Below are 15,219 nucleotides of genomic sequence, written 5' to 3'. Positions count from 1 at the left end.
CCCCCCATGTTAAGACCTCTCTATTGTCCCCTTCCTGCCATAAACTGGGGCTCTGCACAGCTCGGGTGCTCTGATGTTGCAGTTTGAGCTGGAGCCCCAGCTGGAGCACCTCTCAGCCTGTGGCAGTGCCCTTGGCTGAATGTTATGCAACAAAAATTGGCTCAGCTTCTTACAGCAGAGAAAAGCTCTTTCCCCTCTCTCATAACACGAGCACTCAGGGACAGCCCCCCAAGCAGCTGTTAGGCCTGGTGGGGTGGGGAGAGGTGCCGATCCCATCAGGAGTATGAACTATTGTCAGAAACACAGAGAAGGGGAGGCCCCATGACCGCTATTAATCTTTTTAGAAAAAACCAGTTTTCCAAGTGACACATACAAGCTGTGTATACACTATGCCTTTAAATATATGGAATCCTCGAAAGATTCCATCAACGGTGTCTCCAGAAATTTTTACACATCACTTGGGAAGGCAGGCGAACTAATATCAGTGTACTGGAAGAAGCAAAGATCACCAGTGTCGAAGCAATGATTCTTCAACATCAACTTCGTTGGACTGGTCATGTTGTGCGAATGCCTTCCAAAGCAACAACTCTATTCTGAACTTAAAAATGGAAAGCGTAATGCTGGTGGTCAACAAAAGAGGTTTACAGACTGTCTCAAGGCAAATCTAATAAAATGTAGTATAAACACTGACAACTGGGAAACACTGGCCTGTGGGCATTCCAATTGGAGAACAGCCTTTACCAAAGGCTGAAGACACTCAAACTCAGGACACAAGGGAGAAACGTGCTAAGAGGAAGGCACGCTTGGCAAATCCACACCGTGATCAACTCCCGCCAGGAAACCAATGTCCCCACTGTGGAAGCACGTGTGGATCCAGAATTGGCCTCCACAGTCACCTACGGACTCATTGTTAAAACCGTGTTTATGGAAGACAATCTTACTCGGCTACGAGTGATCGCCAAAGAAGAAGAATACCTTTAAAGCACATTCAAATGACATTCCCCTCCCTCAAAGAATTCTAGGTTCTGCAGTTTATCCCTCACAGAGGTACAATTCCCAGCAGCCCACAGTGAACAACAGCAGCTAGAATTCTCTGAAGGGGAAAATGTGCTTCGTATCCTTAGCATCTCATGTTATTTGGACCCAAGCCTCTGTTGACCATGTAAAACCCAGTGGATTTCATGGCTGTGCAGGGATTTGAACTCTGGGCCTCACCCACTCAACCTTCAACACTCCATCCATGACACCACAGGTAGAATCTTAGAGACTGAAGGGAAGCAGGCACAGGGGCTTCTCGGTGGTGGCGCCCACCCTGTGGAATGCCCTCCCATCAGATGTCAAGGAAATAAACAACTATCTGACTTTTAGAAGACATCTGAAGGCAGCCCTGTTTAGGGAAGTTTTTAATGTTTGATGTTTTACTCTGTTTTTAATCTGTTGGGTGCCGTCCAGAGTGGCTGGGGAAACCCAGCCAGATGGGCGGGTTATAAATAATAAATTATTATAATATTATTAATAATAACTTGGGGTCCTCTAGCAAAAGAGCACCTGCCTTGCATGCAGAAGGTCCCAGGATCAATTCCTTGTGTAGAGGTGGAGCTGCCAGTCAGTGGAGACACTGCCAAGATGGACCCAGTGGTCTGACTCAGTAAAAGGCAGCCTCCTATGTACGTTTGCCGCCACTTCCTTGACAGGTGGCCAGCTGAGGCCTTATCCACACTTACCTTCCCTCACTCTTTCCAGGCACAGTCCAAGCTCTAAAGCTTTATGTCAGAGTGCATCCCTGTGAAAACCCACTCTTTAAAGCTGAATCAGAGCAAATGGCAATCCATAGAAAAACTGAATGGCCATTTGCTCTGATTGAGCTCTAAAGGGCAGGTTTTCATGGGGAAAGCTCCAGGGCAAAATAAAAATAAAGAATTAAAGCCATCAGATACTTTAAAGCGCAGGTCTGTGCCTGGAAAGAGAGGGGCAAAAGGTTAGTGTGGATAAGCCCAGAGTCTCTGCTTCAGTACTTCCAGCAGAAGTATTTAACCTGCTGTTGGAATGGGATGCTACCTCAGTTGCTTCAACTTGCTTGCCTTCTTACTTACAAGTAGTCCAGGGAATTGTCCTATTGTTTTGCTCAGCAGCGAGAAGGATGGGGACAAAGGCTGCATTGGTTGGGGATCTGCCTGTTGAAGGCTTGCTCTGTCCCGTCTGCACTTGATGTTGGCTCCAACTGCACTCGGTCTCCTTGCTTTCTGCCTTACCTGTCCCAATGGGCACCAGTCCCTACTGCTGTTTCTGATGCCAGCTTTGCTTTGGGCACTGTGTCTGCCCGCTTGCCTGAGAAGCTCAAGATCAGGAGTAGGCAAACTAAGGCCCGGAGGCCCGATGCGGCCCAATCTCCTTCTAAATCCAGCCCACGGACGGTCCAGGAATCAGCGTGTTTTTACATGAATAGAACGTGTGCTTTTATTTAAAATGCATCTCTGGGTTATTGGTGGGGCATAGGAATTCGTTCACCCCCCCCCAAATATAGTCTGGCCCCCCACAAGGTCTGAGGGACAGTGGACCGGCCCCCTGCTGAAAAAGTTTGCTCAAGATACTGAGACAGTAAAGAGAAAGGAAAAACTTTTGGCTGCTGTAATTGGCTTGTTCGTGGAGCCGCTTGAAAAGCATGGCAACTCTGCCAGGAAGGCATCTGGCAACCTTCAATGCAGGAAAACTAGCTTAAAGGGTTTGGGGATTGTGCAGCCTGCCCTCTGCCCTCTTGCGAGATCCACGCCTCCCACCTGCTTGCCCCCACCGCAAGCTCATGAGGCGATGGGTTTGGCCTTGGTGTCAGCCAGCCTGCTTAAGTGATGTCTTTTCTTATCTCTCTGCTGACAAACCAGCATCCTTCACGGGCTATTTAAGAGCGGAGGGGAGAGGAGACACCAGCAAAACAGCAGCAGAGGCGCTCAGAGACACAGGGAAGCCAGGATCCTCCGCAACTCTTTCAGACTTCTGTGATGCTGCCTGCGACTTTCAAGCTGTGTGCCGGCATTTCCTACAGACACCTGCACAGCACAATGGGTGAGTACAAACCACACAACATTATTATCATCTTCAGAATCAGAATCTTTTTGAGGGAAAGAATGTGCTTCAAACATGACTTAAAGTGGGTACACAGTGTAAATGTGATCAGATGAATCTTCTACAGTTTCTTTTAAAGGTAATAGCAACTATTGGTGTGTGTTTGGGGTCTATTCAGATCACATCCATTGTGCAGGGGCTGAACCCTTTGCCTTCCTGCTGTTTTCCAGATTTAAAAGTTGTTTCTGTATGTTCTTACTGTGGCACAAACAGAATTTAAATCAAGGAAATGATGAACGGCTACTCTCCCCTGGTGCTGCAGTTCCAGTCTGAACAGCTGCAGCTATTAGCTTTTTCATTCCTTGTGTTGCTTTTCAACCTTTATTAACAAGCCATCTTCTGGGATTCAGTGGGTGAAATATTGATGTATAAGTATAAAGATCTTTAAAAGAGCAATTTTTTTGTATTGAATAAAAAGTTATCATGGATGTTTCTCGTTTTATGGCTGCTTGACATGTTGTGAATGGCTAGCTTGGGAAGCTTGGGGTCTTTTGCAGTGAGCTCCCGGATTTTTGCCCTTTCCCTCTTTTTAGAACTTTTCTTTTGGGGCGGGGGACTCTGCTTATAGTGGGAGGGTGCACTGTAATGTTGACCCTAGCTACGGAGATCTCTTTATTTACCAGTGGCATTGATGTTTGTGCATTAGCCTATGTGCATTTCATGTAAATGTGTGTTATGTGCCTTTAAATAACTCAGCCATGCCCTTAGATGCATCTGTCTATGGCATGCAGAAATGGAAAGCTTACATTTTGTAGTTTAGGGGAATCTAGTGGTGGCTGCTGCCCATTGAGACAAGTAAGGCGGAAAGCAGGGAAACCACCAGCAGGGAGAGCCAGAGCCAGTGACAAGCAAAGCAAGGAATTCTAGTTGTGTCTCCAGTTACCTCCCTGCTGAGTTCCACTGGGAGACTACAGAGGCCATGCAAACCCTTGGACTGGTTTTGAGGAGGAAAAGCAGGCAGGTAGAGATTGGCCAAGGGCAGGCTGAGGATGGTGAGAAAATACTGTACTCCATTTCCTTGAAAAAAAATGGTCAGCTTCTACTGGTTTTAGCTGTAGCGTGCAGAAGGTCACAGCTTCCGTGTCCAGTTAAAATATCTCAGCTAAGGGGGTTATGAATGTAACTAGGGCATACTTTCCACTCCCCAGCTGTAGAGAGTTTAAATCAGGGTTGGAGAACCTGATGTCTTCTAAATGCTGGACTCCAACTCTCATCGCCCCAGCCAGAACGCTCATTCCTTTTGGGAATTATGGGGAAAGATATTTATTCGTGTATGCGACTACAATGGCAATAATGTTACTTGCCCCAAAATGGAAGAAAGTCCCAGCAAAAGAAGAATGGATACAAAAACTTATGAAATATGCAGAAATGGTGAAACTTAACCGAAAAAATAAGAAATCACGATAACAATCTTTTTATAAAAGAATGGAAATGGTTTATTGAATATTTACAAACTGTAAACAGATAAGAACATTGGCAGGATTATTGTAATAACCTGCAGTTCTGTAAGAGTATATATTTAAAGGAGATGAATAAATGAGCAAATTAAGTCAATTTGGATATGCAGGAAATATTTTTTTAAAAATTAAGGAACCGCAGAAAGAGGGGGAAGGAAGTCAAGTTTTGAAATGTTAAAATGACTGTAAAATTATTTACATGTATAAAACTGAAAATCATAAATAAAATATTTGAAAAGGATGGGAAATGCTCATGGATGATGGAACTTTAGTCAATTAACACCTGGAGGGCCATTGCTTCATTGAGACTTGAAGGGGTTCTGCGCTTTTCAGGACTAGGTGTTTTCAGGCGAAAGAAAATAGATTTCCTCTGTTTGATCTTGCAGATATTTAGTTCCTAAAATACCTATACAGTTCTGAAAAGCAGCTTTTGATAGATAGCATTGGCTCACATGAGAAGAAAAAAAAGGGTCAGGAAATTTTAAAAATGGCTTTTGGTATAAATGTGGTGGTGGTAATGTATATTTTCTGCATTCTTAGCAATTAAATATCAGTGGTGAGGAAGAAAGAACAAACACCTGGAGGGCAACAGGTTCCCCACCGCTGGTTTATATTGACACAAATTTTGTTCACGCTCTTTAAGGTTTTTCTAGGGGGTCAATGGAGTCAGTTTTCATATGATGGTTCCTTGCTTCTAAAAGCCTTTATAGTCATAAATCTGTGTGCATGTTTGTAATGCATCCTGATTTCTTGCACAACTCTGATAAATTAAAGTCACTTTAAGTGTTTTCTTTGAAGAAATAAGCAAGAGATACAGAGGCACATAATTTACCATGTAAACATGCCTTTACCAGAATTTGTACAGTGTTCTCATTCAAATGGAGCAGAGGAGAAATCAGTTCAGCAGCTTTGTAGTAAAATCAGCAGAGTAGTGTTTCTACTGTACCCGCAAATCCAGAAGGCTGCCTGGATTCCCCTCTTAAGCTAAGAAGGCAACAAAGGAACTTGGAAATGGAGAAATGTTCAAGCAGCGTTTAAAACAATCTTGGGTCCCCAGATGTTGTCAGACTACAACTACCATCATCCCTGAGCTGACCACGGGCTAAGCTGGCTGGGGGTGGTGGGATTTGTAGTGCAACAACATCTGGGGAGTCAAGAACTGTTTTAAAAAATAAAATGCAAACAGGACTCCTGACACAGGCTGTCACTGCTGATTTAGTTTTAGGGTTTTTTTAACAGCCGGAGGTGCAGGTGGGTTCGGGGGAGGAGGGTTGCGTGAAGAACCATTGGCAGTCATTCTCTTCAGGACTAATTGAGGTGGGTGGAAGGGCAGTCAAATTCAAAGGGCTCAAATCTGTACACTAGTTAATTTTTCGGCATCTGATAAGTTTCACAACTTGTTTTTACTGTGTGTGTATCAGTTCAATTTACAGCCCTCAGTTTACAGCTGCAGATTTAAGCAAGTAAGGGATTAGACTTAGTAAAATATTTCTCTCTCTGTGTATTAACTGACCAAATCTTGTCACACTAAATAGTTTAAAATATTAATAAATATTAATAAAAATATATTGGCTCTGGTGCCACAAGAGTAGACTGTGTTGAACATGTCCTCTCAGATCAGCTCACGCTTTTGGGTGCTTTATTTTTCTGTGTAGTCTGTGTTGTTGTTTTTTAATGATGGTTAGGAACATCGAAAGCTGGAAGTATCCCAGGCCTCTCTGGACCTCAAAGGGCCTGCTTCTACGGGTTCAGATATGGCTTTTAATACCACTCTTATGCTTTCCTCTCCTCAGGCTTGAAGAGACAAGCAGCTGCTGCAATTGTCCAGGAGCTGAATAAATTTGCAGTTACCAGGCCTGGTCCCAGCAAGTGGATCAATAATGTGCGCAGAAGGAGCTCTTTGCTAAGTAAGTATAACGAGGCACGGCTCTTGTTGGGCATGTTTTATCCTTGCATTTTGGGGCTGCTGAATTTTTGGTGGCATTGAAAATACAAGCTTTCTTTTTTTTAATAAAAAATAAATAAAATTAAAACCTGCTCCAACCTCCAACAGGTTCTAGACTGGAAGAGAATCTCTTCAATGAAATGGAGATGTCCTACATCAAGCAAGGAGATGAGGCACTTCAGAAATCACTTAAAATTCTTGGAGAGCAGGAGGGCTGGAAAACAGAAACAGTGATGGTAGGCATGTTGCATTGTTCATGGGGGTCATTGTTTGGCGTTCCCTTCTACTTTGCTTGGAAAGGATCAGGGAAGATGTCAGTTGGGGTCGCCAACTTTGCAGCCTTCAGATGGAGAGCTGAATTTTAGTTAGGGTCAATATATTTCAAATTCACAATTCAAATTCAAATTCACAAACCAAGGTATCTTTTATTTTCTTTTTTAAAATAATTTTTATTAATTTTTCTGTTTTACAATTTCAAATACATATTTCACATCCTTAAGATATCAATGACTTCCCTTCTTATCTTTCCATGGTTCTCTGAGTTTGGATGTTAGGAGGAACTGTGGTTAATATAAAGCTGGAAAGGGATCCTTCTGATCTTCTCACAAGTGTAAAAGAAAAAAAAGCATGTCATGCAAACCCATGGCTTATTGCAGTTGGTCCTTCTAGTGGTAAATCATTATTTTGCATCGAAATGGGCCTAATTTTCTTCATGCTGCTCACTCTTCCACCCCACCTCCATCTTTCCACCCTAAAAAAAGGAGCAAATATTGTGGTCCTACTGATGCAACTTTTATAGACCCTAATCCATTGATTCAGGCATAGTCAAACATGGTGTGCTCCAGATGCTTCTTGACTTCAGCTCCCATCACTCCTGACTATTGGTCCTGCTGGCTGGGGCTGATGGGAGTTGGAGTCCAACGTCTGCAGGACATCAGAGTTCCCCATCCCTGGTCCACACACCAACTGGTGGTAGCTCTCCAGGATTTCAGACAAGCCTTACCTAGAGCTTGAACTTGGGACCTTTTGCCTGCAAAGCATGTGCTCTACCTCTGAGCTATGGCCCTTTTCTAACATTAGCCACCCCCCTGGCTAGCACATTCTGGGCCAGTCGTAGCTTCAAGGCCAGCACCATACAGAGCACATTGGAAAAGCCCTGTTGAGAGGTTATCACCTGGGAATTGGGCTGGATGCAACATACTACCTAATAATGGGCTTAGCTCTCATGCTTTGGGTTATGCAAGCCAGCGATGCTAACAATTTAGACCCCCTTCTGCTTTTTTCTGTAGGACAATGGTGACAAAGTCCTGAGCAAAGTACTCCCAGATGTGGGGAAAGTATTCCGACTAGAGGTGGTGGTTGATAAACCCCTGGACTGCGTCTATAGCGAGTTAGTGGAAAGGATGGAGCAGATGGGAGACTGGAACCCGAATGTCAAAGAAGTCAAGGTAAACACACAGAGAAATGCATTCTTGGCGAAAGGAGACTGTGCCAATGGCTTATGCTTTCAACTCTCCAAGAAGTTGTAAAGCACATTGCTTTGCCTGATCAGTGATTTTTTGGGTAGCTATTAGTAGAAAAAGGATATTGTAGAGCAGTGATGGTCTGAAGAAAGATTGGGATCTACTGAAAGATCCCTGGATGATTCACAGTAAATCACCAAGCGTTGCTTGCTCCTTGCGGTGCAACGACAACAAATTAAAATCTCAAGTCTTTAAAACAAATCTGAGCATGGCTAACCAATGTCTTGATCTCACTGTTCTACACCTGTAAAACATGAGCATTAATGAGGTGTTTGGGCAGCTCTGCTGGCCAGTTTTAGAGTCTTGTGTTAAGCGTCTCAGATCTGTAATCATGCAGACATGGGTGCATTATGGTATTTGTGGGGAATCCCAATTGTATGGCTCGTAGGCCTTTAGGGCTCATAGGCCAGCAGTAGGGAAATTGGCTCCCTCCTGCTCCCTGCTTCAAAGGACAGAAGAAGGGCCCCCTCATTATTCTCACTGGAAGCAGAAGCTAGCTATCATGGCTAGTAGCCTTAAAAGCCTTATCTTCCATGAATTTATCAAAACTGCTTTTAAAGCCATCCAAGTTGATGCCATCGCTACATCTTTTGGGCCACTATTACGCACCCAGCTGTGGCTGGTGACCTTTACACTGTGTGCATCCTGCCCATGTTGGTAGCACCGATCATGTGTTAGGAACAAAGGGAGTCTCCTTCTCCCTCTTGTCTCTCCCTTCCCCAAAGTAATCAGCACTGCGCTCCTTCCAAAAGTGAGGCAGGAAAGGAATTTGTCGGCCATAGCATCAGCTACCAGCAAGGAGGTGCAGTAAGTATCCCTATATGAAAAATGACAACCCTTTGTTTTCATTGGCGATCTTTCTCCAGATCTTGCAGAAGATCGGCAACGACACAATGATCACTCATGAAACTGCAGCCCCAACCCCTGGCAACATAGTTGGGCCCCGAGACTTTGTGAGTGTCCGTTGTTCCAAGAGGAGAGGCTCAACCTGTGTCCTGGCTGGCATGTCCACCACCTATGCAGCGATGCCTGAACAGAAAGGGGTTATTAGGTAAAGAGTCGTCCCCCTCTCGATTACTTTCTCCTTGATTGAATTTGGGGGGGTACTCCATTTTTTGTGTAATATGCTAACATGATGCTCTCCTGTCCTCCCATAGAGCTGAGAATGGCCCCACGTGTATGGTTCTTCGGCCTCTCCTTGGTGACCCCTCCCAGACCAAGTTAACCTGGCTTCTCAGCATCGACCTCAAGGTACAGGCACACGGTGGACTGAGCTAAATCACTGCATCCATTGGTTTTGCCAGAGATCATCCTCTTGCCATGATTTGGGTGGTGCAACTTTCATAAACAGCTGTGCATGCATCTCTGCAGGGAGTCGTCTCAGGTGTCACTAAGAGGGATCCACTTTCTGGGGCTCTTAAGAGGGCATTTTTTAGTTAGATGAACTGTGCAAGATGATACATAGCGCTGTGCCAAGGGTTCCTCCTGCATTTCCCCCCTACCACTCTCCATCATTTGATGATAAGATGAATTGCGGCTGCATACATTTAAAGCACAATGATACCACTTTAACAGTCCTGGCTTCCTCCAATGAATCCTGGGAGCTGTAGTTTGTTAGGGGTGCTGAGAGTTCCCAAAGTTCCCTGGGAAGAGGGATAGACTGTAAAACTGCTCTGAGGGCTCGTCTGCACTTCTGCTCATCTGTGCTTTCTAGGCCTGGTTCCGAGAGGATTTTCGTTTGCCCAGCCACTTTTCCTGCGAAAACCCGCTATTTGCTGCTGAATTGGGCTTCCTGTGGATTGATGCTTATGGCAAACCATGGGAAAACCTCTCGGACCCATGCCTAGGAAGTGCAGACAAGCAGAAGGAGAAGCAGAACAAGTGTAAAAGGGGCTGAGCCCGCAGAGTCCAGAAAGAAAAATAAATCCTGATACCACTTTACTGAGGAGAACTGAGGGCGGGGTGGGGTGGGGGGATGAGCAGAGAGGTTTTGCCTCTTTTTTATTACTCCAGACCTTGTGCATAGCAGGGAGACCTTCACAGAATTAACCCTTTAAGTTGAACACATAATGATGTTGCTCTTTCCCCCCCTCCCCTTCTCCCCCAGGGATGGCTGCCCAAGTCCCTCATCAACCAAGTCCTCTCTCAAACCCAGGTGGATTTCGCTAAGCATCTGCGCAACCATTTGAGCAGCAATTCTGCCTCCATGCAGCAGGCCGTGCACTGTTGAAGTGGCCGCACACACGCAACACACTCCTTGTGGCTGATGAATCCCTTCCCTGGCTCATGGACCACTCGCTCAAGGCTCTACCCCTGGCAGCTGAGGCTTCTGCTCCAGAAAATGGGTACAGGGACATCCATCTTTCCTGCCAATAGAACAAGCTTCCTGCCTGCTCCTCTGAGGCAGCTTTTTTTAACCTCTCCCCAAAGCAAGAGTGGGAAATCTTCTTGGTGGTTCTTGTGCTCAGAGGTGGTTTGTTGTGGGTCACATTTCAGCAGTGGTCATTGCCAGAGCCAAAAGGCAGAGTAGGTCACACCTTTGTCTCCCTCCTTCATTTCATCCCCCTCTCTTTTCTCACATCCACACCATACATTGAAGCACTTACGCCGTTTTCATTCATGGCTTCCCCCAAAGAATCCTGGGAACTGTGCTTGATTAAGGGTGCTGATCTCACAGAACTTGACTTCCCACCACCCTTGACCAACTACAGCTCCCAGGATTCTCCTTGAGTATTAAAGTAGCTGTGATATGGCGTAGCTGTGATCTCTCTCTTAAGCTTGCAAGGGGAGGGACAAATCACTCTTCTCAGAGGTTCAAAATGATTGCTTTCAGAAATCTTTTGAAATTAGGCAGATGGGCTGAAGGTTGCACCCCCCCCCCCCCAAGTTCAAAGGATTGAACAGCAGAAAAATTCATCCTAGGTGCTTCACTGATCCTTTGATGACAAAGTGCACGACTACATTTTGCAGCCCCGGGTTTGTTAAAGAGGTTTCCTTTTGGAAGGTGTATCTGAAATACCCCGAAAACAGAGCCAAGTTAATTGAGCTCACAGAACAACTTAAGCTATGATCTTACTTTTTTAAAAAACCAGTAGAATTTAGTGCCATCTATATTTTAATTTAGTGCATTTATGCATGTTCCCCCCATTTCCCCACTCCTAATAATGGTGGGCTAGGCTTGAGTAAGGGCACAAAGTTTACCAAGGATTCCTCTAGACTTGCTTATGGGGTGGTGACAGTCAGCATTCATCCTCATTTAATCCACTTCATTGGAACAAGCCTAAATTTCCAGGTATGCACTTGAATCCCTCCTACAAAACAGTAACAGCCTGGAGAAACCCCAAAAGGTAGCAGTTGGCCCAAGGTCAACCAGAGCATCTCAGAACTGCATGAGATTTGAAGCAGGGTGTCTGCAGCCTAATCTGGCAGCGCTCTACCCACTGCACTGCTTCTCCATGCCTGATTTAGAATCAGTCTGCTTGGGCCAGTTCGTGAATCTGTGTTTATGCAACACCTCCTATTTTACACTCAGCTGGCCTCTGCTGAACGGACTGGTTGAGGGAACCTCAGCTGGGTGGCAGAGCTGCTGCCTTGCATGCAGAAGGCCTCCTGCACTGTCCCTGGACCTGCCAACTAAACGAGAAAGGCTCAGGGAGCAGGTGACATGGAAGACCGCTGCCCAAGATCTCAGAGAAGCGCTGCCAGCGAGAGGAAAGGCTAGGCTAGTTGGACAAGTTATCCGCCTTACTGTGCAATGGAAGGGCGTAAGGAAAGCCTTCCTGGAGCAGCCAAAGACCCATCTAGGTCTAGGATCCTGCTGGCATGGTGGCAAGCCAGATGCCCCTGGGAAGCCCGCAAGCAGGAGCTCAGCACAAAAGCACTCTCCATACTTGCATTTCCCAGAAGCTGGCATTCAGAGGCATGATCCTGCCACCAGTGGAGTCGGATCTCCATCTTAGCTGCCTATGTTCCTAACTCTCTCTTAAGTTTTGTGCCCATAGTGACAGCCTACTGGAAAGCCTTTGTACATTGGATCAGAAAAGAGCCAGTGCTTGTTCCAGGTTTCCAGGGAAACCTGGTGCAAGATGTTCTCCCCGTCTCTGCATGTGGCCCCCACCCTGAGTACAGCTACTTTCTCCAGTGTCGCTACTGCCTCTCCCCATGTGTCTCCCCCCGCCCCCCTCTGGAAGGCCCTTCTGCACCAGAACAAGGCCTACAGAGGTTGCTGCTTTCTCACAGGGAAAAAGGCAGCACCAGCAACCAGGAACAGCAGGGCAAAGTATCTCCAAGGATGGGACATGGGCATGAGCCAAACAATGCTGGCTGTAACCTATGTCCAACACGCAAGTACAGTGGTACCTTGCGTTACAGCCACTTCAGGTTACAGACTCCGCTAACCCAGAAATAGTACCTCGGGTTAAGAACTTTGCTTCAGGATGAGAACAGAAATCGTGCAGTGGTGGTATGGCGGCAGCGGGAGGCCCCATTAGCTAAAGTGGTACCTCAGGTTAAGAACAGTTTCAGGTTAAGAACAGACCTCCAGAACGAACTAAGTTCTTAACCCGAGGTACCACTGTAGATCAATGCAGTTTGAACTCACGCTTCATCTTAGTGGGCTTGTTAGCAAGGCGCTTGTTTTGTTTAGATGTCCATAACAGCAGGCCATGCATTAAAACCAAGTGACTAACTGCTAACCATCCTTTGTAGCTTAAAAGCCACAATTACCACGGAGCAAGACCCTGCTGAATAAAAATAGTGCATTTGTAGCATCCCTGTTTCCCCACCAGTCTCTTGGCTCTCCAGCCAAGGCCTTTCCTCCTTCTCCCCCTCCCTGTCCACATATACGAGCTTTGGTTGACTGCACTGTATTCACCCCCTTGTGTTTTAGGGGAAGAGCAATAAGCTCAGTAGGACAGCATTTGCTTTACATGCAGATAGTTCTACATCTAATCTAATTTCAGACTTCTGTCTGAAATCCTGGAGAGCCGCTGCCAGTCAGTGTTGACAATATGGAACTATGAGGGACCATGGGTGTGGTTTAGCATAAGGCAGCTTACTATATTCTTCAGGACCATAGCAGGCGAGCAGTTAAAATACACACACACACACAAACACACACAAAAACACAAATCTCAGTAACTAGCAGCCTCTCCCTGGTTGATGAGTTACTTTAAAAACAAATTAGTTTCAATGCAAATATGTATTCCATATTGTTTGTTGTTAGGCTTAAAATAAGATAGGTATGCTCCTAAACTCACTTTGTGAATCTGTGATCCCCAAAGTCTGACCTCAGGCTTGGCGTTGGCACATTATCCAGCCTCACAATAGATTTTATTATTTCAGCTACCAAAACCCTTAAATATGCCATTACTCATAACAACCTGTTTTGTTTTGTTTTTTTTTAAAAACACCTATAGGTATCTTCTTCCCTTGTTTGCAGTTGGACAAAATGTTTATTTAATATTTATTCAAGTATATTAAACCTGAAAAGCCTGTTCTGTTTTACTCTTGCATTCTCAGTTAACATCTTTTCAAAAACTGGCAGATGGTGAAGTGAGAAGATTTTGTGTGTTTAGACAGTAATGCCAGGTGAAAATGAATAACAGCTTCTTTGATCTGAGACGTTAAAAATTGTATTTAGCAAGAGTAGCAGAAAACTGTGCTCAAAGTTTATGTACTTCTGAAAATAAAAATTGAGTATGATTTAAAATGTTCTGTGTCACTGCCCTCTTTTTTTGCCTACAGGATTAAGACTTTTGAAGCTCATGTAACTGAAAAAGGTCTGCCCCTGATTCAGGGATGACCCAGTCAGTGAATCAGGACAGAGAGGGATAAAGGAATTTTATTTTGTATGCTACAGGAATCTGTGACCAACCAGATGCTATTGGACTCCAGTTCCCATCAGCCCCTGGCAGCATGGACAACTGCTATGGAAGGTGGGCTCTGGAGTCCAATGACAGCTGAAGAGCCACAGGTTCCTCATCCCTGTTCTACAGCTTGCAGCTTCTGAACATGGATGGCCAATGTACCATCTGGGTCCAAAGCTCAGTGGCAGAGGACTTTCACTTTGCAGGTTCATCCCTAGCGCACGCTTTCCCAACCTGCCACCCTCCAGATGTTCTAGACTACATCACCGCAGCCGCCAGGACCGATGGCCAGGCCGAAGGGAGCTGTTGTCCACAGCACCTGGAGGGTAGCAGTTTCTAGAGGACGAACCTGCCCCTCTGGTTAAAAGAACAGTAAGCTAAGAAGGCAATGGGCAAGACCTATGCCAGAGTTCCTGGAGAAGCATTATGGAATGGGCAATACTGGGAGTACATGGTGTCAGGCAGCTCCTTATCTCCCAACGCAAGGAAAGAATTCCATCTCCATGACACTTCAGTGGTAAAAGGGAAGAGAATTAAACATTTGTAAAAGTGCATATTGTACCAGAGTGAAAAAACTTGTTTTACAGCAACCTGTCTCAAACGTTATCTGCTAGTTCATACTGTACAGCTTGTGTTATTATTATTAATTAAATTTATATGCCACCCTATACCCGCAGGTCTCAGGGTGGTTCACAAGATAAAATTACAACATAAAAACACAAAATATATAATCAAAATATAAACAGAAACAGCCAAATAACCCCTCCCGCCAAAACACACACACGTAAAAACAGTTTAAAACAATTTTTTTAAAAATGAAAAACTACAATTAAAAAGCAGCTTAAAGGAACGTAAACAGAATGCTCTGCTGGGCAGCAGCAGTCCTTTTGTAGCCTGTCAGGCCCCACACTGGGCCTGGTGGAGGGAGGCAGGAGCAGGACCCTCAGGTTCTCAGCAGGAATTCTCAGCATTCAAGAGTCTGGTATTAAAATCATACAAGTTCCTCCTCCTCCTCTCCTCTCTATTGCAACTTCACTTTGCAGCTCAGGAATTTATGTCTGAGCAAACCGCTGTTGTTCTGACTGAAGCACACACACATCTACGTCTGATAAACGGGACCTCTCTATTGCCCACTACAACTGGGACTCGTACCAAAGCCTTGCCATGTGTGCTGCTCCTGTTCAAGATTCCCACTAGCCAGCTATGTCCCTTTTCAGGATACTCCATCTCCCCTCCCCATTTTCAGCCAGCAGTCCACTGGAGGTTTTAGAGAGCGGCAATTAGTCCAGAAATTTTTAAAAAAAAAC

The 15,219-nt window shown here is 45.2% G+C and overlaps 1 protein-coding gene across 2 annotated transcripts; it reads left to right on the top strand.

Moving 5' to 3' along the window:
- The first annotated feature begins 290 nt into the window (after nucleotides 1-290).
- STAR (steroidogenic acute regulatory protein) lies at nucleotides 291-13,755 on the top strand. 2 transcript variants are annotated; one of them, XM_083589063.1, is made up of 8 exons: nucleotides 291-1,252; nucleotides 2,880-3,060; nucleotides 6,371-6,484; nucleotides 6,631-6,758; nucleotides 7,812-7,970; nucleotides 8,912-9,096; nucleotides 9,203-9,296; nucleotides 10,153-13,755. In XM_083589063.1, exons 2-8 carry the CDS (start codon nucleotides 2,997-2,999, stop codon nucleotides 10,273-10,275), a joined length of 867 nt encoding a protein of 288 aa, XP_083445189.1. In that variant the 5' UTR covers nucleotides 291-1,252; nucleotides 2,880-2,996; the 3' UTR covers nucleotides 10,276-13,755. The 2 variants fall into 2 exon arrangements, 1 of the variants encoding a protein (XP_083445189.1); XR_014542133.1 differs by lacking the exon at nucleotides 291-1,252 and having other exon boundaries at nucleotides 2,881-3,060; nucleotides 10,153-12,452; nucleotides 12,613-13,755.
- Nucleotides 13,756-15,219: the final 1,464 nt, after the last annotated feature.

The sequence above is a fragment of the Podarcis filfolensis genome, assembly GCF_964270895.1.
Source record: "Podarcis filfolensis genome assembly, chromosome: 15".
Lineage (NCBI taxonomy): Eukaryota > Metazoa > Chordata > Lepidosauria > Squamata > Lacertidae > Podarcis > Podarcis filfolensis.
This window is presented reverse-complemented; position numbering and strand designations above follow the sequence as displayed.

What these genes read in the sequence shown, in the direction of transcription:
- STAR (XM_083589063.1), top strand. Translation starts at nt 2,997, where the DNA reads ATGCTGCCTGCGACTTTCAAGCTGTGTGCCGGCATTTCCTACAGACAC. An exon ending in GGAAAACAGAAACAGTGATG is followed by an intron (nt 6,759 to 7,811) that starts GTAGGCATGTTG and finishes TTTTTTCTGTAG; the next exon opens with GACAATGGTGACAAAGTCCT. An exon ending in GAACAGAAAGGGGTTATTAG is followed by an intron (nt 9,097 to 9,202) that starts GTAAAGAGTCGT and finishes GTCCTCCCATAG; the next exon opens with AGCTGAGAATGGCCCCACGT.